We start from the raw sequence: 27,161 nt of genomic DNA on the forward strand, positions 1-27,161 counted from the left end.
TCAAATTAAAGGAAAACAGAAATAAGTCCCTTTCAGATCTGTAGTTGAGGGTGGGATTTTTAATCAAAGGAGATGGAGGTAATCATAAAAATGGAAGAAAAAGAAAAATTCAATTAAAATATAAGTTTTCATACCATCAAAATCAATGCAGATAGAAAAGATAATAAAGCTGTAAACTCTGTGTGTGTGTGGGGGGGGGAGGACAGAATGTATCACGTTGCTCCTAAAAATCAGTTATTTAAGATACACACGCACACACCATATACAGGGAAATAAGGAGTGTCCCAAAAATCTTAGTGTAGTTGGACTCTTTCATAACTTCTACAGTATACATGTTGTAAACTTACAAAAAGGGACATTACAAATGTAACTAAAATTTTAAAAATATTAATGTTCCTTATTAAAATTCAACATAACTACCATCTCATGGTATATATGATAACTCCAGTTGATTTTCAGACTTTGTGAAAACTTTCCTTGCTTGCTTCTCAAAGTTGTTGAAAGAGCTGTTTGCCATGCCAGCCTTAAGACTGTAAGGAGAATAAAGTTTCGATGTACAAGTGACAGTTCTGATGGGACTCCACAAGAACAGGTCTAATGAAGAGAGATCAAGGGCCTGAGGGGACCACACCAGACAACCTTCTCTACTGATCCACCTGTCTGAGAAATTGTCGCACTCACAATACAGGATTGACAAGGTGCCCTGTCTTGTTAAAATTAAAATGCAGTAGTAAAAGTTCTCAAAACTAAAATACTAATTATTGTACTGAGGATAACAGACACTTAATCAAACTTTCAAATGATGTTTTTTTGCAAGTTTGTAGCATATATACTTTTAAAATTAAGTTTAAAACTACATTAAGATTTTCAGGACCCCTCAGTATAAAACAAAGTCATTCTCCAAAAGTGGTCAAAGAATCAACCACCAAAGAAAAAAGTTCCGAATCACCAAGAGGAGAAATGCAGACGGGGGGTGGAGCCAAGAGAAATGCAGGTGAGCAGAACTCTGAGGTCTCACCTCCCAGCCAACACATTGGCAAAGCTGACCAGAGATGGCAACAGCCAGCCTGGGAGTGGCTGGGAGGTAACAAACAGGCCAACGTGCTGTTGGGGAAGCCCCACATTGGGTCAGCCGTTGTGCAGGCCCCCAGCCTCCACACCTTCTGACCCTGGTCTGGAGATAAGAAACCTACCCAAAAAACTCAACGACAGAAAGAAGGGTCCCCTACGTGTACAAAGATTCATGGCGGCACAAAATTATAAGCAAAGTAGATGGCCACTGACCGAGAGCACACCAACGACGGTGAGACGAGAAAACCACAGCACTATCTCTTACTTTTCCAGGACCCTCGATGATGCCGTCTATTATAATACAAAGTGCAAACACGACCGCCCAGAACTACTGTGATAGGCCATCAAAGCAACAGGAAGAAAGAGAAGCCAAAAAGCGGCAGGCTCTCTCAAGCCCTGCCACCCAGGCAGCCTTTGCAGGAGGGGCCGGGTCTGCCTTCTAGGGCTGAGACAGGATCCCAGATGCAGAGCTGGAAGGAACCCTGGAGATCGGCTAGAACAACTCTTCCACTTCACAGGAGAGGAAAGGGAAGCGGAGAGAGGCAAACTGACTTTCAAGGGCTTCCGGCTCCTCAGTGGCAAGGCCACCCCTGAACCTGGGCTGCCAGCCCAGGCAATGGGAGGAGCTGTACTGTATCTCCTGGGCTTGCACCTCAGGCCTAGAACATCTCTGCGATTCCCCCACTTCAGCTGGATCAGGGGGATATTTTCAAGTGGCTTCACTTCCGTTATTTTTACAATGTCTGTTTAATCATGAAATTGAACCTGCATGAACACTTCACTATACAAGGAACATAAGCCCTATGTAATCATGAACTCCTTGAGAGGATCATGTTTAAAAAGCAGCCACTGAATCGATCACCACAGAAGTAACAAAACTGCTGCTCCCCCCGCCTTGAACTTTGGGGTTTTCCGGGGTGCATCTTTAAAGCGTTTTCTCGACGCTCCTTTGCATCTCGATCAGCCCCCACTGAGTCCCCCATCTGGTAAGTCCTCCCTTGTAACACATAAATTAGCAGAGCTGAGCCAAACCAACCCACCCTTTTCATTTTGATCCAAACCCGCTCCTCTTTCCTGGGAATCCAGGCCCTCTTCAAAGGCTCCCCACTGTGCCACACTCGGGTCCCCAGGCTTGTGTGCGCCCAACTTCTGCCCGGTGCCCCTTGGCCACCTCTGACCCAAGGCAGGCCTTACCTCTCCTGATTGCCTCCTGCTTCTGCACGGACTCCTCCTGCTTCCTCAAGTTTTCTTCATTGAGAAGTTGCTGGAGGGAAAACACACACAAGGAAGGTGAAGTTTTTAAAGTGACCATTCTGTGGAGAGGGGCCCATGGTCAGTGGGCTGCTGTTAGGGGGTCTCTGGTCACAGACCACTGACCACATGGATTTTAACTCCTCATCAGGGAGGAGGTGAAAAATCAAATGAAAGCCAGCCAGGCCTGTGCCTCAGATGCTCTGGCAGCAGGGTGGGGGATGCTAGCCTCACCCCTTGTGTGGCTGGTGTGGCAGCTCAGAAGCCGCTGCAGAAAGAAGCTCCCACTTGTAACGCCCAGGGGCTTTTCTGCTTTCCAGGAAAGCAAGTCCATCCTAAGGTCAAACACCTTCTCTGGTTACACTGCCAAGGGCCAGCTGGCTCAGAGCGGCCTTCCATCTGCATTTAGCAAGCCATGGGAAACCCACGAGCAGGGATTCACACACCAGATCTACTTCAGTAACAGAGCATTCACTCTGGTGCTGAGAAGCAGCATCCCTGGCCGTTCCCCACTTGGCAAGTGCTGTTGGGAAGGCGGTACTGTACTAAGAATCACCAGGAGCATGGCCTCATGCCTTCCTTTGGTGGCCCCCAAGCCTCCCTCCCCCATGCCCTGTGGCAGAATCAGTGAGTCTGGAACGGAATACCAGCTCACAGTGAAGTTCACAAACATGAACACACGCTTGGGAAGGCCTTTTTCCCAAACGGGCTGATTTCAGAACTGATGCTACTTTCCTAAACACTCAACTTCTTGAATTGTTCTCCCTAAAATTAAAACTGAAGAACGATGCACAAGAAAAGATAAATTTTCAAAGGTCACCAGCAGAATTAGAAAAGCCAAAGAAGGAGGTAAGATCATGATATCCAAGAGATGAGGGCTCAGGCCCCTCACCTTCAAAAGGGCGCCTTCTCTTCCACTTGAACTTTCTTGTAATGGCCCAGGATGGCAGGATGCCCCAGTCGTCCATCCGTCCCCCCCCTCCCACTACGGCCCAGGCTCATCCAGAGTCAGATGGAGAGCAGGGCACACAGTCAGGGAGCAAGGGTGCACTCCCGCTGGTCAAAGCCCAGCTACTCTGCAGCAGAACTGGAACACTGCTACTAACTAAACATGTCTAACTCTTTCTTTGGTGGTCAGCCGTTTCTTCTATCCTATTCAGACCCAGGCTAAACTATCATCTCCCCCCAACGAATCCTGAACCCAGCTCACAGTCAGTTTTGAAAGCCAGCGTCAAACACTGACAGGCAAACAACTGATTCTGACAGCCCTGAATTTCTGAGGCCTCCAGGGCCAGAGATGACGCAAACAGCTGGTCCGAGGCAGAGAATCTGGACGCCAACTCAGCCTCACACTGAACAAATTCTAGGCAGCAGGAGGGGACCAGGAGCACAGGACTATTCAAAGCACTCCTCAGGCTCCTAACAGATACCATCAGCCAAGTTCCTGACTCTCATCTCCACGTACTCCAAAATATTCAGAGCAGTACTTTTGTGATAGCTAAGAAGTGGAAAAGAAGTAGGTGCCCATCAACTGGGGAATGGCTGAATAAACGGTCGTATCTGAATGTAAGAGAATACTAACGTGCCCTGTGATGAGTACAGGGCAACGCGGAAGGGTCTATGAACCGATGCAGAGTGAAGAGAGCAGAGCCAAGAAGACAGCACACACAGTGACTACAACGCTGTCTACGGACAGGACGACGACGCGCTACAAAGCCAAAAGCAAAGTCAACAAAATCGTCAGGATCAAGCAGGGCTCACTTGTCCCATGAGAAGACACCCCCGCCTGCCCTCCTCCGTGGAGGCGGGAGGTGCACAGGAGCTCTACAAGGCACGTGTCTTTGGACGTTTTCATGTATCAGTTGTGCTGGGGGGGTTTGCGTCTTAAAAAATGCTACCTGTCATATGGGATAGCTCTTGGGGAAGGGAAGGGGAGGGACACACTGGACACTATGGAGAAAATGTCCATAAAAACTAAAACATTCAAAAGACAAACTCAATCCAACAACAACAAAAACCGCTGATTCTCCGCTCTGAGGTTCAGAAGAAACAACGGATGCCTCCTCAGTGCTGGAGCCGGACGGCCGGCGGGGCGGGCGGCTGAGGCCGCTTCGCCTCTCTGATGCTGCTCACCTGCTGGCGGAGCTGGTCATCGTAGCGCTGCCGAGCCAACTTGTCCTGATACTGAGCTCTCTGTAAAAAGAAGCGCAGGAGATCAGAGCGAGGGCCCGAGCTGAGGACTGGAGGCCTCAGGGCACGGCCCCACGCTGATCACAAGTGTCATCACGGGGCCCAGAGCTCTTATGGAGAATATTTCTGCAGCTGTACAACCACTGTTAGTGTTACTTCTATAAGTAATACACTGTAACAATGGGCAAGCCCCCACCTCTGAGGTCAGCACGGGGGTAAAGCTCAAAGATGTAAAGTATAAATGAGCTGGGATCTAGCTCCGGAGAAGGAATTCCCAAAACCACAAAATGAAAGCACAGGTACCTGGACACACTGATTTAAATAATAAATTAAAAGGAAATTCACAGAAGAGCTACAATTCCATCAATCAATAAGCATATATTAAATACCTACTATATGACAGGCACACCAGCACTGGAGGTACAAAGACAAAAAAGAAATCTTCCAAGCCTCAAGGAGCTTACATCCTATCACAGGGAAAGTATACATAAAGAATACACAAAGCAAATGCAATGGGTTTAGGGATTGGGGGGGGGGGAGACAGAATGCTACAGGCTGGAGCAATCAGAAAGGTCTCAGTGACTCTGTAGGAAAGGGGATCACTGGCATTCCTGGCCTGGGGGAGTCTGTGCAAAGAAAGACCGGGAGATAGGAGACAGGTCACCCTGGCGAGGAAAGGCTGGGCCAATCTGAATGGACAGCAGAAGCAGTAATGAGCAATGGCTGGAAAGGCCAAAGAAAGGGGTTTATCTCGTGTCCTAGAGATGGAGCTGGAGCAGGGCCAGTGATGTGGTCAGACCTGGGATCTGGGGAGAGATCGGAGGCAGGGAGACCACAAAGGGACACAGCACTGACTGCTTGAGCCCTTCCCATCTGCTGACATCCAGGAAATGGAACAAGAGAAAGACAGTGCTAGGCAATTATCTGTACTGGATCACTACACCACAGGCACTGATGAAGGGACCCAAGAGACAAACAGGAGGAAAACAATCACCAGGGTCAGACACAGCGAGAAGTCAAGAAGGGGCACCGGGAAAATATCATCAGCTTTGGCAGCAAAGTCCTCGACGGGAGGAAGCAGTACTGTGCAGTGGTTATGGGAAGACCTCCAGCCAAGTCCCTCTAGCTCTCAGCCCCCTCCCCCATTCCCTTCATCTCCCAGCCCTCATCTACAGTGGTGAGGAAGTAGCCTTAAATCCTTAACCAATGAAATCATAACCCCAGGTCAAAAACAAACAAGAAATATTTGGTAATTCTGAAAAGAGCAGTCTGCTGAGGGACAAGGTGGGAAGCCAAACTACAAAGGACAGAAGAGACGAAAGGAAGCTGAGGCAGGGAGCACAGACAGCTTTTCTTTAAGGAGACTGGCTGTAAAAAGGAAGACATCCAAGAGCTTTCAAGGATGGGGAGGGCTGGGGGTTAGCCTGGTAGAGATGATCAGAGGAAGGGACCAAGGGCATGTGAAGGGGCCGGGCTCTGGTAGGAGGAAGGCCACCTCTTCATCAGACTGAAGCAGAAGGAGGGGATAAGGGACTTGGCAAAAGGGGAGGAGATAGAGTGTCAGCTGAACGACAGTGTTCTCAGTAAAGGGTAAGGCCAAGAGCTCCATGAAGAGTGTGGGGAAAGGCACTGTGGGAGTCCTGAAGAAACAGCCACCGTGGGAGGGGGACAGAGTTGCTATCACCGCTGCTGCATGACAGACACAGCAGAGCTTAGAGACCGGCACCCGTAGAGGGCCCAGCAGAGGCTGTGGTGTGTTTTTTCTGGTTCCATTTGTGAAGAAGGAGGAGGAGGAAGAGGTAGATGGTGCCAAGATGGCATGTCAGGCATGGAATTTGAAACTGAGCTGGACAACTCTATGGTGGGGTTTGGGAAAGGAAGGAATCTAGTTAGGACAGGGAGGAGTGTCTAGGAGGGTCAGAGGGATGGAAGGGGCCGATGAGGTCAGGATGGGTGAGTCCCACAGGGAGACAGAATAACAGAGGAGCTTGTGCTCTGGTAAAGCAAGTTCAGCATTTTTGATTATGGAAGTGGAGCCCTCCAGAAATACCAGGGACGCTGATCCTTAATGCAAATCAGTCAAACCTCCCATATTTCAAGATAATCATGAAACCACCCAAGTTTTAGGTGTAGAGACCTGCAATGAGCATTCTCTTTTTAAGAGCCTTCACACCCATCCGCTTCCTCTGCCAGCACCCAAGGCTCCTTACTGCCTGATGCTGCCTCGTTTCTTCATTTAGCGTCTTCCTTCTCTCCTCCGCCTGTACCCGAATCTGCTCGTTCTTCAGCTGCTCCACAGCAGCTTCGTACTCCTTTGAGAAGACGGATAGCACAGTCAGGAAGTGGACACGTCTATAGCCAGTGCTTCAGGAAAACCAAGCCCTGAGTATTCTCCACGAGCCATCCCTTTGGGTCCAGCTCCTGCTGGCACAGCCACCAATGCCCAAAAAGAGCCCTGAGGACCTGAGTGAATGGACAGGTCCAAGAGAGCATTCTGCTGCTCTTGAGTAAGCCTACCGATGTCCAGATGCAGACACACACAACCCATTAAAGACAGACATAAAAAGACACAGGAGGAAAAACAGATATTGCTAGAAGCCCTGAAACACACTACAAAAAAGGACGCCAGTATTTCTGGGTCCTTGAGCTCTTGTTTTGGAGAGCTGCTATACTGTTTGGGGAACTGAGTATTGTCAGCTGAACATCGGAGGCTGTACTGGGCTGGGGGCTGTCTGGCCTTGGACACAGAGCCTTAGCCTCATTACTGTGTGTATCTACACCTGGCCAAGCCCTTTATATAGCAGGTCAAGTCAAGGAAACGGCAAGACTCCAAAATCTGCAGTCCATTTAAACTTTCTTTTTCTTTTCTCCTTTAACCATGGGCTAACATGCAACAGTAAACTTGGGAATCAGGACGTCTGACGAGACGTCCAACAAGAAGTCAGACAACTTACTTTAACCTTCGACTGCTGCTCCAGCTGCAAAGTCTGTTCCTGCATCTGTGCGAGACTGAGTGCTTCCTTGGCGTGGCCTACAGGGCAATGGAGAGCAATGCTTAAAGAGAATTTGTGTCACTGAAGAATCCCAGACCACTGTAAGAGTCCCCCTTGTGCCTCCTTGTCTGGCAGGCCCTACCGCTGACGTGATTCTCTCCCAAGGGGCTCTGCTATCTTCTCAGCACTAGCCAACCCTTCCCCTCTACACATACGTATGCCCCATCTCTCTCCAGACCTTTGCCTCATACTGTTTCTTCCTCCTACAGTCAATCCTTGGTCCTTCTTTCTGCCCTCCTCATCTTATTTAACTTCCAAGGTCTAGCTCAACTCCCACCTCCATCCAAGTATTCTCCCCAGAGGAACAGGCAATTCCTGTGTGAACTCATTTTATATCTACCAGAACATGTAAGCAGTAAATAAATGCCCACTGAACTGTGGTTCCCTTCAGGAATATAAGGATCTAGCACTTAGATTCTAAGTTTATAATGTCTAACCACATAAAAAATGTCTAATAACCAATCAATAAGTATTTACTGAGCACCTACTATGTGACAGTCACTGGGGACACCAAGACAAAAACGGAATGGCCTTGAGGGAGCTGGCATTATAATGTGAATTTACACACTGAAAACAAAAGACATTCCAGGCAGTTTTGGAAGAGAGGGCAGAAGCAGCTGGGGTGCTCAGGAACGGCTTCGTATAGAGGTAGGAGGTAAGCTCGAGCTGAGTCCTGAAGGCTACAAGACACTTGCAGGAGAAGGAGTTAATGAAGGCACTGGAGATGGCCAACGTAAAGGCTGGAGGGGGCCTGTAGTTTGGCTGAGCTGCAGAATAATGCACTGGGCCCTGGCCCAGGGGCTGGGGACACAACACCAAAAAACAGGTCTGCCCTCAGGGACCCAAGGAGAATCAAGCAGAGTTTTCTTCAGTGGATTAAAAACTAAAATAAGACACCAAGCTAAGAATTCTCAAGACTGAGTTCTTATCCCCTAAATGAGGCAGGATTATTTCATCAGAAATTCTGGTCAACCAGTCGCCAAATGAAAAGAGATCTCACAACAAGTGGCTGCAGAAAAGAGCTTCAGCATAACAGTAACTGCCATTTACATACGACTTTGAAGTTTCCCAAATGCTTTACAAATAGTATCTCACAACAAACCCCTAGAAACACCACTCTGGATGGAAACATGCCCCAGCAAGAGAGGGAGCCGGAGCCGAGGCTGCCTGGGACAACGGAGCCTGCTCCAGGGAGTCCCCGACGCTAGAGGTAGAAAGGCTGCAGAGATGGGCCTTGCCAAGTAAAGCGAGCCTTCTCCGAGGAACGCCTCACACATGAATGGACATCAGTCACAGATGGGAGGTCCAGTCATCGTCCCAGACGATGCTTCACAGCCATCTCGGCTGACCCAGGAAAGCAGGCTGGCCTCCACAGGACTGTAGAAGAATAAAACTTTCTCCAAAGCACAAATCATTGAAGAGATTAGATGACACTGCCCTTGACAGCGGAGTCCCTATCTGCTCAAGTCTAATGAAAACTAACCAGAGCCAAAGAATAAAACTCAGAGTCTAGAAGAAAAAAGTGGGAGGAGGTGTATGAAAGAGGGACAGAATGTAGCTCGACCTGGTGGGAAAACCAGCTAGGCACGGCCGGCTCAGCTGGTTAGTACAGGGTCACACACTCCATATGACCACCGATCCCTGGCCTGACAGCTGACTCCTAGAGTCCCAGGGAGATCTGGGGGAATGCTGCAAAGAAACAGGGCCAACCTTGGGGAAAAAAATCAATGGTCAATGTTGCTAGTTCAGTCGTGTTTCACTCTCCGTGACCCCACTGGGGGTTTTCTTGGCAAAGATACTGGAGTGGTTTGCCATCTCCTTCTCCCGATCATTTTACAGATGAGGAACTGAGGCCAACAGGGAAATGACTTGCCCAGGGTCACGCAGTAAGTATTGAAGGCTGTATTTGAAGTTAGGAAGATTAGTCTTCCTGACTCCAGGACCAGAGCTCTATCCACCGAGCCACCTAGCTGCCCAACAGTCTTCTTCACATAGATTCTTCACATAAGGACAGTGCAATATCATGTGAATTCTATCCCCATCAAATATGACAAATGACAAGAGAAAAATAGACAGAGGGAAGCATCCTGTGCACTGGGTCTTGAACGATGGGATCAATGTGGTGAATTAAGTTAAAGGGATGACCGGAGCCAAAGGGCAGGGTGAGAAAGGAAAAAGGGTAAGACCTGGTTTAGCTCCAGCTGAGGGCTGTACTGGGAAACGTTAGACAATATTCATAAAAACATACTGTAACAGACATGATGTTAATGGATGGTTTCCTAAGTCAATATGCTCCCCACAGGTTCAGCTCTCTAAGCTTGTGGCTCCTGGCTTCAGGAAGTCACAGGAGGGCTGTGGAAGCAAAGCTGGCTACACAGTGAAGGGCCTTGAATGTCAGCTGAGATCAGAGGGGGGGACAAAGGAAAATTTCTGAGAAAGTAACATAACCTAACCCCCCCTGCAGCCGCCCGTGCTCTCCCTTTAAGTAACACCCCCCCCCAGTCTCTCCCATAGAAAACTCCTTGAGAGGCGGGATGCTTTCACCTTTTTGTCTTTGTAGCCCCAGCATACAGTAAGTGCTTAATCAATGCCTGGTGACTGAGAACCTAACCAATCAGTGAGACTGATCCTGGCAGTGGAATGTAGAACAAACAGCAAAGAGTGCAGGGAGACCTCTCAGAAGGCAAGCCACAGCGAGGGAATGAGCTGGGCAGAGGGAGGAGAATCAACACCCAGGGGAAGAGGAGACAAAAATGCCTGAATACCCCAAAAGAATTTGGGTCCCATTTGCTTGAGGGGGGAATGATGAAGATGGGATCTAGACCCCAGAAAGGAAAAATCCAGGACTTTCCCACAGGGCCAAATCTCTGGTGTTTGCCTGAGGCCATAATCCCATCAACTGGCCTTTCACTGGGGCTACACCCAATCTACCTTCCTGTGGCCCCTGGCCATTTCCCACCCTTCATCCTAGCTAGGCTCCATTCTCCCTAGGCCCCACAGTCCAGGTCCCAGTTCTGTTCACTGCAGCTTACTGGCCACTCCCATCCAGATCCTCCTTAGACCCCTCCTCCAGTCACCCCAAACTACTTGGCCACTCCTAGATCCCTCCCTCAGTCTTTCTGTATATAAGGTCCATCTTGTCTCCATTAAGGTGCTTAAAATCTAGCCACTGCTCAGATTCTTACGATCTCGCCAATAGCTCACTAACATTCAGACTCCTTAAGAGTCTGCCTGATGTTCTAATAAACCTTGTCTTTGGCTGGGAAAAAAAAAGAAATCTCTTGAAAGAATGATGGTGGCAGCATTATCAGAGAGAGAGGCCACGAGAAAATGGGGCAGATGGTGAATTTATAGTCAGATGAACTGGAGGTGATGGTGAGGACGGCACCAGCAGGATAAAGAACAGTAGAATCTAAGAGGATGGTTCAAATCCCAACACTATTTATTGTGTCTGTCCTTGGCCAAGGTCATAGGCCCCTGTGCCTCAGTTCCCTCATTTGTAAAATGAAAGGTAAGACCAAGTGACCTTTAAGATCCCTTCCCAGACCCAAATGTGTGACACTGTGATCCTACTGGCGAAGACATCCAGCAGGTAGTTGGAAATACTATAGAATTTGGGAGAGACACGAAGAAGGGAATAAGTACTTACTAAGCTTCCACTACGTGCCAGGCACATAGTAAGTGTAAGCGCTGTACAGATAATAGCTCAGTTGTTCCTCACAACAGCCTGGTGAGGCAGGTGCTAGAATGATTCCCGTTTTACAGCTGAGGAAACAGGCAGACAGAGGTTAAGAGCAAGACTACAGACATATGAGACTGAAGAGTCATCTTCACAAAAGCGACAGATGAAGAAGAGAGGGAATGGATAAAGTCACCAAATAGTCACAGAATCTGAAAGCTGGAAGGGACCTCTGAAGGGGCCCTCCAGTCCAACTCATATACAAAAAGAATTGCCACCATGACATAGTCTACAAGGAATAAAAGCAACAGAGAAGAGGGGAGAGGAGAGAACACTACCGAACACATACACTTCATGGGTTGGGAAGAAGAACCAGTGAAAGAGACGGCAGCAGAGAGGTCAGTGACTCCATGACATCACCACCTTACTTGTCCCACAGTCTAGGTTGCTCATGGAGTGGAAATGAATTTGGCTGATGGGAATTCCATGGCATGGACTGGTGAGACGAGATAACTAGTGAGCTTAACATCAACCACCTAAGTGTTTATTGAGTATAAGGCCCCACACTGGCTACTGTAAAGAAGAAAAGACCAGGGCCCTATCGTAATGGAACGCACACATACATAGACAATTACAGAGACATCATAAGTAACAAATTATTCTGTTGCCAAGACACCCTATTCCCAGGATTACCTGGATCACTAGGTGAAGAAAGTAACTTAGGAAATCGTACTGACTCATACTGACAACCTATAGCCGAAACAGCTATTCTTCTGCTTGAGTCATTATTAAAATATTTCACTTTCATCACCAAGGCCAGGGGGGTGAGAGTTCGGAGAGAAATATAATGTAGTGGGGAAGAGCCAGAAGACCTGGTTTTCAGTCCTGGCTCTGACAGTAACTGTATGACCTTGAACACAGTTTTCCCAAATGTAAAATGAGGGGGCAAGGTTCCTTCCTGCTTTAATGTTATTCTGCAGTTCTGCTTAGTAAAGGTAGGTGGAGATAGACTCCACCTCCAACAAGTGGCCTTCCTCCACCAATCCTGTCCAGTGACCGTTCTTTCCAAAGACCTCCAGAACTTAGGTTCAACAAGATCCTAGAGCAGAGCAGATTATTAAAAATGCTCGCTGGTTAGGTTAATGGCATACGCATCCTTAAAGACCATCTAGTCCACTGCCTTCCTTTCGAATCCCTAGCGAGAAGAAATGCTAGATATCCACAGTGGGGATCCTCCAACACCGCCCAACATCCTCTTCTCTTCTCCCTCTATACAGACAGTTCTTGCATCATGCAAATTTGCCTTTATGTAAAGAATTCTGAAAGAAATCTGCATTCCAAAAAAATACCAATGTTAACTTTACTGTATAGTAGTACTTTGCACTCTCTCTGCTCCCGCCCCTAGGCTCTGCACTCTGCAGCATCCCACTACCCCTTCAGGAAAACCTAAAAACCAAACCACCCTCCAAGTAAAAGCAGAAGCATGGACATGCATAGAGACCACCACCACCAATGGATTGGGGGCTTGGCTTGAAGCCTCAGGTGTAAAGAGGAGACTTTAGCCCTGTTCTGACCACTCGTTCAATGCCAACTTGTCAGCCCTTAGGCACCGTACATCTGTTGTCCATCCTCTGCTGTCTGTGTCCGTGTCCAGCCCCCATATGTCTATCTCTCCTTCCCCTGTTCTTCCTCTCAGTTCTGATGAGGCCCCCATGGCCCTCTTTTTGCCTGCCTCCCTCCTTTCTCCATATCAGCAGGCAAACTGGCAACATGTATAAACTGAGGCCTGAAGAACAGTCTAGTCAGTACCATTTTGCTTAATCTCATCAGCTCCTATGGATTCATTTTCCCTTATGTGCAGATGATCCATCTGTCCGGCCCTGACTTCTAGTCCCACACCTTCAACTGTTCGTAGGCCAGCTCTAAACAGATGTCCTGCAGACTTCCTAAACATTTCCATAACTGAACTCGCTATTTCCTCCCAAGCCCCTGCCCTCATCCTAATTCTCCTATTACTGTCAAGAGCACAAGCATCTTTCCAGTCACCTATTCTCAAAACCTAGATGTCAACCTTGACTTTACGCTCATCCCCTTCCGTCCATATCCAACCTATTGCCCAGTCCTGTCGATTCTCCCTTCATAATACAGCCCCCTTCTCTCCTCTGACACTGCTCCCACCCTGGCACAGGCCCTCATCACCTTGCTCCTGAACTACTGCAATAGCTGCTGAGGGTCTGCCTGCCTTGAGTCTGTCTCTTCCCACTCCAGTCCATCCTCCACTCAGCTGTGAAACTGACCTCCCAAATACTCAGGTCTGATCATATCTCCACCCCCAACCCTCCTCCCCCATTCAACCAACTCCTGGGGCTTCCTACCGCCTCTGGATCGATCATAACATCCTGTTTGGCATTTAAACCCCTTCCCACCTCTCCTCATGCCTTACACAATCCCCTTTCTCTACCATGTATTTTGTGGTCCAGTGACACCGATCTCCTTGTTGCTTCTCACACAAAACACCTCATCCCAACTGGGCATTTTCTCTGGCTGTCCCCCATACCTGGGACTCTCTCCCTCCTGGCTTCCTTCAAGACCCAAACCAAGTCCCGCCTTCTACAGGAAGCCTTTCCCAAAACACCACAACTCTAGTGTCTTTCCATTACGGATTACCTCCAATTTATCCTGACCAGGGCTTTTTTGTACATAGTCTTTCGCAGTTGTAAGCCCTCTGAACTCAGGAGGCATGCTTTTTTGGCCTTTCTTTGTATCCCCAACAGCTTAGCACAGTGCTTTGCACACAGAAGGCGCTCAATGGAGGCTTACTGAGGGAAATTTAACCCTATTGTGTCCTGGGAGTTGGCTTCAAGTGGGCATCCCCTCCTCTCCATCCCACCTTCCACCTTCAGGCACTGCCCATCGATCTCAGGGACCATGGCAGAAATGAGGCACCTGAGGCAGGGGTCCAAGGTCACGGAGGTGGGGTCAAAGGGCAGCGCTGGACTGGCCCTAGCGCCCGCCTCCAGCCTCAGATCCACAGCTTTCTATTCGCTCCCATTAGAACGCCCTCAAAGTCCCCCTGGCCCCACGTGGTGGCGTGGCAGGGGCCCCCCCCCGGTGGAGACAGGTCAGGCTTCTAGTTCCACTCAGGGTGAGGACTCAGACGGGGGAAGGCCCCAGCCGTGCTCCCAGCCTCAGTTTCCCCAAGAAGCACGACAAGGGGAAGGGGGACAGGCTCGCGCTTCCAGGACCGCGAGGCCGGAAATGGGAGAAGCGACCCCAGGCTGACCCACTCACGCGAGTGCTCGAGCTCGCGAGCCGCCTTGGCCGCGCGCTCCAGGCCCGTGGGGTCGAAATTGCTCCATTTGTCCTTGGGCGTGGGTCGGTCCCCGCCGCCTCCCGTCCGATCCCCGCTGCCGTCCCCTCCTACCGCGGGCGGCAGGGGCAGCGCGGGCCCCGGGCTCTCGCCCTTGGGACCCTGTTGACACCAAAGAGCCACGACATGGCCGGGCGCCCCCCGAGTCCCCCACGAGAGCCCGCCGAGATGAGAAGCCTCCACACGCGGAGCGAGCCGTCACGCGGCGCCCAGGGAGCAAGCGCAGGAAAAGGGCCACGCCCCCTCGGGGGGCGGACTTTAGGAGAGCGCGTGCCCCGAACCTCACGTTCAGGGACGTTCCGCCTTTGGATTGGCTGCGGAGCGCATGACTCCTCCCTCGCGTACAGCTCCACCTCCGTCGCCGGCAAGCGAGGCTCGGGCTTACAGCAGCTCATTGGCTGCCGGCGACTCCAGGGGAAAGGTGGTGGGGGAGGGGCCGAGCGGGGTCGTCGGGGTCGCCGGCAACGGAGGCCGAGAGGGAACGCGCAAGGGCGTGACGGCCGGAAAGGGGACGCGTGCCCGTGTCATCACTTCCGCCTAACAAAGGAGCGCGGTGCGCCGTTGCTAGGGGACGCCGGGCAGTGTTCAGGCCATGGAGGCTGCGAAGAAGCAGGTTCCCCGGGAGCCCTTGAGCTTCGTGCTGCGCGGGCACCGGGCCCCGCTCCGGTGAGTGCGAGCGGCAAGAGGAACCGGAGACCGCCCGAGCTGGGAGAGTACTTAGAGATCACTGAGCCCCATGCACCCCACTTTTCTCATTGCACTGAAGGGGAAACTGAGGTCCAGGGAGTGGAACCAGGGAACTCAAAGTCACCCAGAGAATCAGGGTCTGAAGCACTAGCAACGGAGGCGACCAGGGAAGGCTTCCTGTAAGAGGTGGACCCAGAGCTGAGCCTGCATTCATTCGTACATTCATTCATTCAACAAGCATTTGTTAAGTGCAGCGGCTGTGCTAGTTTCAAGTGGTGCAAAGACAAAACTGAAATACTCCCTGCCGCCAAGGGGCTTATATTCTACTGGGGAGGGTACAATTAAACAAGTGTTTAGTGCCTACTGTGAGCCATAAGTGCTGAGGATACAAAGAAAGGCAAAAAATTGCCCTGGCTTCACTCAAATGAGGAGATACATATAAGTAACTATGTATCTACAAGAAAGGTTTACAAATCTAAAATATATACCAAGCAATTTCAGCAGGGAAGAGGGAGGCACTGCTAACATCTCCAGATTCTGGAGGAACGCTTAAAGGCTGAGGAGGTGAATTCACTTAGCCTGGAAAGAAGCCAGGGATTCTAAGAGAAGGAGGGGAGAGGGGAGAGCATACTAAGCGTAGAGACAAGCTTCTACAAAGGTATGTAGGTGGGAGATGGAATGCCAATTGCAAAGAGAGCAGTTTGTCGGGAATCTATGGTAAATGAAGTTGAGTAATGTACGATGTCTGGAAAAGTAGGCTGAAGGTACATTTGAGAGACTTTAAATATCAAACTGGGGAGTTTCTCTTCTATCCTAAAAACAAGGGGGAATCACGAAAAATTCTTGAGTAAGGGAAGTAATGTGGGCAGACTTTTGCTTTAGGAAGATTTTTTTTGGTCAATTGTGTACAGACAGGATAGGTTGGAAAAGGGAAAGACTGCTAGACAGGAGTACAGTTAGGAGGCACTTACAATGAATGTTTATTGGATCTTTGGATTGGAATGATCCAAGTAAAAGGTGATTCAAACCTGATTGAGGTTGGGACTGGGTGAGTAGAGAGAAGGGGAGGGATACCATATGTATTGTGGAAGTGGAATTGATATGATTTTTGGCAAATGATTGGACCCTGGTTGAGGGGGAAGGGGAAGGTGAGGAAAAGGAAAGGATGAATTGAGAATGACGCCAAGAAGTTTGAAAGAACTCAAAGGGAAGACCCATTTTGAATGGGTCAAATTTGAAATGTCGATGGGACATCCAGATGGAGATGTCCACTCAGGCAGTTGTTGATGGGGGACTGGAGTTCAGGAGAGTAAGGAGGGCTTGATAGGTAGACCTGGGAGTCTTCCTCCACATAGCCGCCTCATAGAATCCCTTGTCTCCTCCAAAATGAAACTCAAATGCTGTCTCCTTCCTGAGGGCTTTCTTGGACCACTCTTCCCATCCCACCCCCCCCAAGTAGAATCTCCACTTGAAAATTACCTTGGTTTTCTTTTATCTACTTCTGTGTATCCATGTTGTCTCTTCCTGATAGAATGCAAATTCCCTGAGACAGGGATTGTTTCATTTGGGGGCGCATATCCTTACTGCCTAAGACACATTGGACTAGACCTATGATTTGGGGAGGATTGAGAACTCACAATAAGCCAACTCTCTCTACCGATGTAGATTTGGACCTGTCCCACCACTTAGATTCTTGTAGCTACCTGGGGGCACTGCAAGGTTATGAAACATGCACAGTCCCACAGCTAGAATGTGGCAGTCAGAGCTTGAACCCAAGACTTCCAGATTCTTAAGACAGCCCTTTATCAGCTCAGTCAAACAGGCTGTGTGACTAAATGAATATTTAGGGGTTGCTAGGGGGCGCCATGGTGCAGAGTGGCTGGCCTGGAGTCAGGAAGACTCATCTTCATGAATTCAGATCTGGCCTCGAACACTTACTGGCTGTGTGACCCTGGGCAAGTCACTTAACCCGATTGCCTAAAAAACCCCAAACAAACAAGGAGCCTTTTGGAACAGCTATTGTGGGGAAGTGTGAGAGTCAGCTATGATGTTCCTGAGGGCAAATCCTAACCCTAGCTGTAGGTGGGGTATGTGGCTCAGAGCAGTGTCCCTCCAACTCCCAAGCACACGCTGACAAGTAAAATGTTCCAGGACCTTAGGCAGATTTTCTTACCCTTTCCTTCGGCCCCCAAACAAATAAACAAAAATGATTTTATTCCCTACTTTTTGTAAGTTTCCCCTCAGAATCATCCTGTTTCCTATAGCTGAAAGAGTGGGGGTGCATTGGGGTTATGGGTCTGGTGTGAGAGGATTTTTTTGGTCTGAGAGAAAGAACTATACATTGACTCCAGAAATGGTATTTCCCATCATTCCTTGAGAAAACTGCCAGGACAACCTTCCTTTGCAAGGAAGGAAGGTTCTTGGGGACACGCAAAGAGCTTAGACTCTCCTTTAAGATGCCAATGAAACCACAGTGTCATCACTTACCTGTGTTTTTGCCTTGACTCCAGAGGATGAGAAAAGTCTGTTGAGAGGGAGACTGTGTATACCAATATAAGAATCTGCTGGAAGAGGCCAGCTAAAGTTCCCAAGAACTGTTTCAGTCGTTTTTCAGTTGTGTCTGACTCTCCGTGACTCCATTTGGGTTTTTTTGGCAAAGATACTGGAGTGGTTTATCATTTCCTTCTCCAGCTCATTTTCTAGATGAGGAAACTGAGGCAAACAGTATGAAGTGACTTGCCCAGGTCAAACAGCTAGTAAGTGTCTGAGGCCAGATTTGAACTTAGGAAGATGAGTCTTCCTGACTCCCGGCCTCGCGCTCTATCTGCTGTGCCACCCAGAACCCTTGGGGTACCTTGTAAGAATGTTTCCTCTCTGGAGGGAGCTGTAGGAGAAGCAGGTGAACCAAAAGAAGAGGAATGGGAACAGGCCTGGAAGCAAAGAACTCCAGGGGCTTATAGAACTGAGGATTTCCCCAGTGGCTACCAGCGAGGCTATCCCCATTGCCCTAATTAGGCCCCAGTAGACCTTTCTTAGTTAATCTACTGCCTCTTCTTGATCATCCTCGCAGACAACTAGAATGTTCTCCACTGAATTAGCACAGAACAGAAATTCGATTGGGGGTGATTGGGCCCGAGCATAAGAGGAACACCAAGAGAAGGAACAAAATGGAGGAAATGCTTAACCTCCTAAGATAATTACTTCTGTATGTATTGTTTTTATGAAGAGAGAAACGAAATGAATTTCTCAGTAATACCCAGAAAACTGCCCTTGGCCAACATCATAACTCTCATGAATTAGCCAAGAACCAAGCACCTCTGGGCAACCTGGAAAACCCTTCATGGACTCAAGAGGAAGAAATGGGTAAGGACGAGTGAGCCCAGGCATCATCAGGGCACACGGAAGGAGCCAGACCCTTATCCCTAAAATGGAATGTTTGTGAAGGGCATGCCCACCATATGCTATTACAGGGGCAATGTCAGGAGCATAGGTTCTGCTGTCGGGAGCCTACAATCTAATCGGGGGAGGGCAAAGACAAATAATGATAATGCTAGAGAGGGTGAAGCAAGTGCAAAGAAGAGGTCCTGAAAAAGGTAAAATGAAAAATCTAAAGAAGGAGGGGGGGAGGGAGAGAGAGAGAGAGAGAGAGAGAGAGAGAGAGAGAGAGAGAGAAGAGAGAGAGAGAAGGGGAGAAAGAGGGGGAAAGAGAGGGAAAGGAAGAGAGAAAAGAGAGGGAGAGAGAGCAAAAATGGAGGGAGAAGGAAAAAAGGGAGAGAAAGGGAGAAAGGGAGGGATAGAAAGAGGAGGAAGGAGAGGAAGGGGAAGAGAAAGAGGAAGGAAAAAGCAAAGAGGGGGAGGGAGAGAGAGAAAGGGAAAAAAGAGAGAAGAGAGGGAGGAGGAGAGAGAGAGAGGGAGAAGAAAGAGATGGAGGGAGAGGGAGAGAGAGCTAGCACCTGAGGGGGAGGAGGAGTGCAGGGGCAGAGCAGGGGCCTCTGAGGTGATCCTCAGGGCAGGGCAAGGGGCTGGAGAGCAGTGCCCATTCCAGAAGGAAGGGTTCTGTTGGTTTGACTGCTGTGTCCAAGGCTGTGGGGCCTGGGCTGGCTGCCAGGTGTCTGGGCTCAGGCAGTAGTTATAAAGGGCCAAGTGGGATGGCTTGCACTCACTTGGTCACCACAAAATAGAGCTGGGCCCTAGGGTGGGAGCTCCAAATATGAATATATATGAACTTCCCCAAGTTCTGAGGGGCATGGAACCAAGTCAGTCTACTATTTAATAGACATACCCTCAGCGCCCCCCCATTTAAAGCATAAAATAACTTGGTTAAATTTTTTAAATGATCATTTCCTTTAATGCAGCTTCGTTTTGTATCATCATGCTTTGCTTATTACAGAATAAGGTATTGAGGCTTTTGCTCTCAAAGAATCATAACCAAAACCAGAGCTAAGCCTGCCCAGGCTGCCCTCTGACACACAGTAAAGTCCCACCATTTTTCCTGTCTAATGTGACATGAATGCACTTGACCGAGTTCCTTAAGTGGGGCCTGAAGTCCTGTTTGTGTCTTCAGGCCTTAGAGCCATTCTGAGGTGTCCACATAGCTCCACTTGGAAAGTGCCCTAGCAGTTCTCTCCTCTATTGGGCCAGTCACAGTGACTAGGAAAACCTGGGATCGAGCTTGGGATGATGCAGCATCCTGTCACAAGTAACTGAATGACATGGAATCCTGTGACTTAGAAGATCTTATATCGTGTCTTTCCCCTCCAATTGTGCAGCTAGTTTGTCTTCTCAGAAGGACAGTCCCACCATTGACGACCTGGAGGAAAGTTTACAGAAAGCTGAAAGTCCAAGTGCGCCCACGCTTGGCCCCCAGCTTGAGTCTTGACTCTGACACTGAAGATGTCTCTGGTTTGGATGCCATGGGCCTCTGTAGTCCTGCTCAATCTCAGTGGTCTGAAGATCGATGTACCCCATCTCCTGAGGGGCAGAGGGCACCTATGGACTTGGGACAGTTTCTGAGTCCCCTGCGCTTGGCCAGACCATTGGGAAAAGGCTCACACCTTAGGACTTTAGGCCTTCCAGTGAGGTCCCAAGCTCCAGGCAACTCCAGAGCAGGCTTCTGGGAAGTGAGGTGTCCAGCAGTAGCTGTCTGCCCTCTGTGGCCTTGGTGATGGATGGGTCCCCAGCACAGTCCTTCCCCCCTAAACTAGGGGCACCTCATGTAATTGGTGTGAAGTCTCTGTTGCCTCCTAAGATCCCAGTGAGGTCCTGCTCTCCCCAGAGGAGAGGCGGCTCTCCCAGAAAACCCAGAGGCAGGTCTCGTTCTCTCACCCGATCCCATTCTTTCTCCCCGGCTTCCAAAAGGACACGATGGGTCCGGTCTCACTCCCAGTCCCCCAGGCCCATCTGGAGACCCACCTCAGCCAGAGCCAATGCTTGTGCACAGCCCCCACCTCAGCTCATCCGGCCCGGGGGAAGCAGAAAGAAATCGGCTCTCAGCAGATCATCTCAATTTCAAACTGGTCCCTGGGCTGCCCCCCGGGCCTGCATGCCCCCCAAAAACAGGGAGGAAGAAGTCCTGGACCACTCGTGGAGCCCTTACTGCCTTCCTGTGCCTGGAATCTCCTCTCCCCTGGCTCAGGAGATGAACGAAAGGTAACAATCAGAATACAGCTACCCCCTTTTCACATTGCAGACCCCCCTTCGTAGGTAGTATCTGGAGACATATAGCTATCCTGGGAGGTAAATGCTGTATTCCTATCTGTAAACTGAGAAAACTAAGGCTCTGAGGAAGTGACTTGCCCAGGGTCATACAGTTAGAATCTGAGGCAGGATTCCAGCCCCAGCCCCGGTTACCAGGTCCTGTATTCTGGCTCCTAGATACTCCCCCCCCACACTCCCCAGCCCTTCCTGTCACATTGGTGCGATTTGTCCCATAAATGTAGAGCTGACTTCAAACTTAGCAAGGGGTTGTATCCACATCTTTCAGAGAAAGCATTATTCTCAGGGCAGACTTTCACCAAGTTTTTGCTCGGCAAGATGCCACTTTGTGGGGGAATGGGGGGTATTTTTAAAAATCTGAAATGAAGGTATCTCTTCTTTGCCCCAAAACCTGGTTTCCATCTTTAAGCGGGTCTGTTCCATTGGCCAGTTGTGGCTTTCAAAGAAACAGGGCCTGGAGCTGCTTCCCTGGGACCCTTCAGTGATGAGCCCCTTCCAGCCGCCCTGGATGAGACCATTACCTCCGAGTTAGTAGCTGTGTCAACAATCCGTAAATTCTTGTTTGAGGAATGTACTTTGTATGAGGGAAAGCGGCTTGTGGTTGTTTGAATAATATTTTATTTTTTCCAATTACACGTAAAACCAATTTTTGACGTGCTTTTTTTAAAAAAAATTTTGAGTTCCAAATTTTGAGTCTCCCTGAGACAACAAGCAATTTGACATAGGTTATACATGTGTAGTCATGTAAAACATAGGTTTGTGGTTGTTTGGGTGTTTGTGAGAAATGGCTGGTGTTTAAAAAAAAAAAGGATAATCTTTCTTTGGAAAAACAAAACCCAAGATTTAAAATGCTCATTTCAATAATTCAGCAACTATTTATTAGGCACCTACTGCAGCCCAGATGCCACAGGGTGATACAGTTCAGGTAGGCACCCATGCCTAAGGCCAGTCACTAGCACACCCATTGTTTGGCAAGTGATTCCTTGGCTAATAAAGTCAGATGGGGCAAGGGAAACTTGGGGAGTGGCTATGGGGGTCCAGAACCAGAAACAGGGTACCATGACAGCTTAGAACCCCAAGTCTGTTCATTTCAGGTTCTTCCAGACCCTCAAAGAAGGGCATGTACATCAGTCCCTGGGGACCACGGCCCCCATTCAGAAAGCCTTGAGGCGACTCCGTTTGCAGTGCCTTCGGGCAGAGGAAGAGTGGGTGTTGGAGCTGACGAGGCAGCAAGAACTGGAACGGACCCGAGGCCCCAAATTCAAGTGGTAGGTGCTACCCCTCCTTTGGGGCCCGCTGTCATGGTCAGCGGTGCCCTGGAAAGCAAGGGACGCTCCTGCCTCCCATGAGGCCACGCCCCTCTGGTACCACCCGGGCCATTCCTGTATCCCCCAGGATGCTCTGGGAGGTGGCTCATGTTGTAGCTCCATGACTCTTCTTTCCTGTGGGATTCTGTTGGACCTCTTCCTGCTCCTTGTAGAATCGAAAAAGGGCCTTTATTGAGGATCATTTTTCACCCACATTTTTAAAGCACCCAGGGTAATTAGCAGGTTGCGTCTTAATTTTCGTGGAGGAGCAAAGGAGCCCTGCTGAAGCTCTCTTCTTAAGCCTTATCGTGGTATGGAGGGAACTGGGAGTCTTCACAGGCTCTGTCAGGAGACCTTAAGCTCCAGCAGGTTCTTCCAGGCTGTGGGCCTGCTGTCTGTGAGCCAGCCTGAGAGAGCTCAGGGAGGCTGTCTCTGGGCTGGCCACACCAGGGACGACCCCCACCAGCAGCATCCAGTGCCCTGAGGGGTGACCAAGTCAAATTCTCTAAATGGCAAAAAATACTTTTTAAAGATCTTTTCATCAATATGAAGACTCCCAGCCCATGCAAGAGATACTGGTGACCAGTTTTCTGCCTCTGCTCAAGCATGAGGAGCCTTGATGGCTCCTTGGCCTGCCTAGGATTCATGCCAATGTAAGGCCAGAAGGAAGATGGCGGCTCATGGCAACGGTGCCGTGCCCCCCTCCTACCCCTGCTGTCAGCCTTGTTCTAGAGGAAGTTCAGTCCTGAGATTTCTTGATATACCAGCTAGTTCCATTTCCCATTCCCCTCCCCAGAAGGGCACCTGTTTTGGACTGGTCCACAGGCGTGCTTGGCTACCTGTTCTCTGCAGCTTGAGAGATGGGCTCTGATCTTCCTCTGCTGCCCACTTCTCCATCCCCATCTCCCGTTTGCAGGCCACTAGAGAGGTCTTTCAACCTCCAAGCCTTCGATCTGTGAATTGGGCTCTACCTGGCCTCACCTTCGAGTTTCTTCCTTTATGCCCAGTAACGGGATGCTACTAGGCAACCCTGTCTAAGAGGCAGAGTGCCAAGTGCCAAAAGACATAGTCTCTGCTTGGAAAAAAGTTACATAGCCCATAAAAAATGGAGGGACAGCTGCACTAGGGAGCTGTGAACTACAAATGAGGCTCAAAGTTTGACTGAGCTGAGGCATTCTGCTCCTGGGGAGAAATGCTGTCCATATTCCAAGTAGGTTGTTATTTCAGATGCATTCTGTTCTATTTTGTTTCCCAGCTGCCCTGCAGCCCCAAGTCAGACACTAGGGTGTTTGTTCTAGAAGAATTTTGACAGTGTTTGTTACTCTGTTTCTACAGAAACCATTCATTCCCCAAAGGAGGAAGCCCCACATAAAATATCAGCACCATGTTGGCCCCTGTTGCGGTCGACCGCACACATGGCTGGTCACACTCCTGACTTCACATGCCATTAGAAACCCAGGGGAGTGCCCAGCCTGCTGGCTGCCCTATGACGACATGGGAACATATAATCCCACCCTAATACCTTGAGTGAATACTTTCCTTCCAAGGGCTCAGAGTGTCTGGAAGATGTCTGCAGTCCCGCTTCCAGATGCAAGATGGTCTGGGGCAGAGATCAAATTTAATAAACTAACACCCTAGCCCTCATTATTTCAGCAGATCTTGTGCCCTCCCCCTTCGCTGAGCTCCAGAGACAAATGCTGTGGGCTCTCAGCTCTGGGCCCCTCGGCAAAGGAGGAGGGGCACATTCCAAGTAGCTGTCGTCATCTTCTCATTAGGCCCACGTGCTCAGGAATGAGAATTAAAAGGACAAAAGTAATAATGCCACACAGCAAATTCTGGGAGGCTGTGCAAACTCATTGTGCTAAGGAGCCACTCAGATCAAATAAAACAGGGAGTTTATAGAGCTAGACAACTGTTTATAGAACGAGGCAATTCCTCCCTGTCCCCTGTGCCCCCCTTACAGTATGCGGCTTTAAAAGACTGTCTAATGCGGGATGAACAGGTAGGCCGTGGATGGCGTGCTCCTCACTCTGGCTGCACTTCTGCTCCCAGCACCTCATCCCTGACAGCTCGGGGGGTCCCCCACTCAGAGTCTGGCTACCTGTGCTCTGTCACGGCTCTGTGGGCCAGTACAGCTGTTTCTGATTTTCAGGTATGAGATGAAAAGCTCCCAGTTCCATTATGAGGCCCACAAACATAACGAGAGGCTGAGGAATAGCCACAAGTCACCGCTGCTTTGTGACTACAGACAGGAACTGGCTTCTGAGGCCAAGGAGTTCGATAAGCGCTCCCTGCCTGCCCACCTGGATTCCTTTTTAACCCAGCAGGATGATCAGTAATGGCGTCGGAAGGCTAATGAAGCTATAGGCTGAAGCCTTCAAATTCTCCAGGGTTCTCTGGCCTTGTGGAATGGAGAGCCAGGAGGCCACTGTCTCCCAGAATGGAGACCCCAAACCCCAAAGGAACCTCCTTCGAGAGAGGGAGGAAGGGTCAGCTGTGCTCACTGACTGGACAAAGACTGGAAGGTCTCATCTTGGAACAGAGAAACTTGAAGCCGAAAGGAGCCATGGGCTTCTCTCTCTCATCCCCACTGCTAAAACCCAGCAGAGAAGGGCTGGCTTCTGTTGGAGAGATGTTTGTGCATTCATTCACTGGCTCAAAGTGCACTTGTTAAATACCTACCGTCACTAATTGCTAAGTGAGATACAAAGTGTAGCTAGGACAACCCTTGTTCTCATTCAGTTTGGTAAAACAAATAACAAGTGGGGCTCTGTCATTGACATGACATTCGGGGAGCTCACAGCCTCTTCAAGGGGATAAGATAAACAGAGAGCACCAGAATATACAGTAGTATGAGCTGAGTACCCCAGAGAGTCCAGAGGAAGGCTGCTGCCAGCCAGGGCTTGGTGGAGGTGCGGGCTAGGGATCAGAGAAGTCTCTCTGGACAAAGTAGCTATGGAATTAGGCTTGGAAGAATGAGTTAATATTTAACAAGCCTGGAAGGGGAGGAAGGGCGCTAACCTGCAAAGCATGGGACAGGAGCTGCTGGTGTTGGTGTTGGCCACATTACAAACGTGATTAAATAAAAAGTTCTGATTAATAGTGTTTGAATGGACCGGGCACTTGCTGGTGCTTTGGGGTTTACAAAAGTGTGTGCCGTGTCTGATCAGCTGTCCAAGGGAGGCGTCAGAAGCAGACAGACTGCCGCTGTCGTGTGATTTTCCCCCTAACATTTAGACGCTTGAATTATGTTTGTTACTTACATGTTTGGCTGGGTCAAAAGCTAGGCATTTGGGGCAAGGTTGGGGTTATTTATAGGTTACAGCGGGGACAATCATGTTGGGACTGACGAACAGAATCCCAACAAGTGTTCCTGTCTTTGATTAGACATCAGAAAATATACCCATTGTTTTCTTATCGAGGAGCGTTCATGTGATCATTGCCTGGCAACTCAGGACACAGCATCCCCAAAGGGGGTGGGCAATGCCACGGGACCAGCTTTCCCCCTGAATGATAGTGTTCTGCACCAGGAACAAATGGACCAGAACCCGTAGAGGGGGCAGGTCGGGTGGGAAATGAGTCAGAGGTGCTCTGTGGCCAGCAGGTGGCGCTGCAGCCCCAGTCTCTGGCCCAGCACCCTGCTTGATGCTGGCGGCTTTGCAGAGGAAAGTTTTCAGTCTGGTTTGCAAAGGGCTTTCATCTACTGAACCCAGTGGCTTTAAGTCACAGTCTACATACCTGCTGGGCCCAAAGACACTTGGGTGAAAATCATATTGGGGGGAAAACAGCCGCCTCTGGGTTGTGATTGTCCCTAAGTGATGATTTCTGCGCTGACTGGGAGAGAGAAGGGAGAGAGAGAGAGGGAGAGGGGGAGGGGGAGGAGGATGGAGAGAGAGAGAGAGAGAGAGAGAGACACACACACACACACACCACACACACAGAGGTGGAGACATAGCTTGGGGCCAACCGGCAACAGGAAAACCCCAAGGTTTTTATACACGCTCACTATACAATCAGTCAATAAACACTTAGTAAGCACCTGCTAGGCACTGTGCTAAGCACTGGGGTACAAAAAGAGGCAGAAGCCAGCCCCTGCTTTCAAGGAGCTTATGGTCTAATGACATATAGACACACACGCACAGGTGCATTCATGCACATATACAACACTTGGCTGTTCCCCCGTGTCTTTGGGCACAGTATATGTACAGGGGCTAGAACTGCATGCCAGGACCCCGTATATGCCACCATCAATCAGGTACTTAAGCCACTGGGATCAGAGAAGTGTAATTTGTACCACTAACATTTTCTCCAACACTGTCTTACGTTAAATGCTGAAAACAAAAAAGCCTTGATTTGGAGTGTTTGCCAGAGGTCAGATGGTCACACTGAAAATCTAAACAATCAGCTAGCAGCACACCCATTACATTATATATCTATAATACAACCAAATATATATATGTTACAAATAATATGTATGCATGTGTATGTGTTTGGGTACACATGGCTAGGTGGCACAATGAATAGAGCTCCAGGCCTGGAGTCAGATTACTCCTTCTGAGTTCAAATCCAGCTTCAGACATTTACTAGCTGTGTGACCCTGGGCAAGTCACTGCACCCTGTTTGCCTCAGTTTCCTCATCAGTAAAATGATCTGAAGAAGGAAATGGCAAACCACCCCAGTATCTTTGCCAAGAAAACCTCAGATAGGGTCACTAAGATTTTGACATGACTAAAAAATTACTAACCAACAGCCACACACATGTACACACATATGTATATGTGCACATATGTGTATATATACATGTGTGTACGAATACACATTCACAGCCGTATATAGAT

At 49.3% G+C, this 27,161-nt stretch overlaps 2 protein-coding genes across 2 annotated transcripts in view; one reads left to right on the forward strand and one right to left on the reverse strand.

Moving 5' to 3' along the window:
• Window positions 1–14,850, reverse strand: part of LOC110200806 (ATPase family AAA domain-containing protein 3-like) — a 64,084-nt gene extending 49,234 nt beyond the window's left edge. The window contains 6 exon segments of the mRNA XM_020976197.2: window positions 2,266–2,335; window positions 4,456–4,515; window positions 6,723–6,824; window positions 7,467–7,543; window positions 14,536–14,718; window positions 14,721–14,850. Coding sequence (XP_020831856.1) covers window positions 2,266–2,335; window positions 4,456–4,515; window positions 6,723–6,824; window positions 7,467–7,543; window positions 14,536–14,718; window positions 14,721–14,742 — 514 coding nt within the window. The 5' untranslated portion in view covers window positions 14,743–14,850.
• Window positions 14,851–15,135: 285 nt separating this feature from the next.
• On the forward strand, window positions 15,136–25,744 carry LOC110200816 (uncharacterized). Its single transcript, XM_020976214.2, is given in 8 exon segments — window positions 15,136–15,280; window positions 18,528–18,664; window positions 20,071–20,129; window positions 20,131–20,410; window positions 20,413–20,950; window positions 22,111–22,284; window positions 24,476–24,561; window positions 24,564–25,744. Coding segments are annotated over 8 exon segments (1,374 nt in total). The 5' UTR covers window positions 15,136–15,206; the 3' UTR covers window positions 24,590–25,744.
• Window positions 25,745–27,161: the final 1,417 nt, after the last annotated feature.

This window comes from Phascolarctos cinereus, unplaced genomic scaffold, assembly GCF_003287225.1.
Source record: "Phascolarctos cinereus isolate Bilbo 61053 unplaced genomic scaffold, phaCin_HiC Scaffold_726;HRSCAF=1367, whole genome shotgun sequence".
Lineage (NCBI taxonomy): Eukaryota > Metazoa > Chordata > Mammalia > Diprotodontia > Phascolarctidae > Phascolarctos > Phascolarctos cinereus.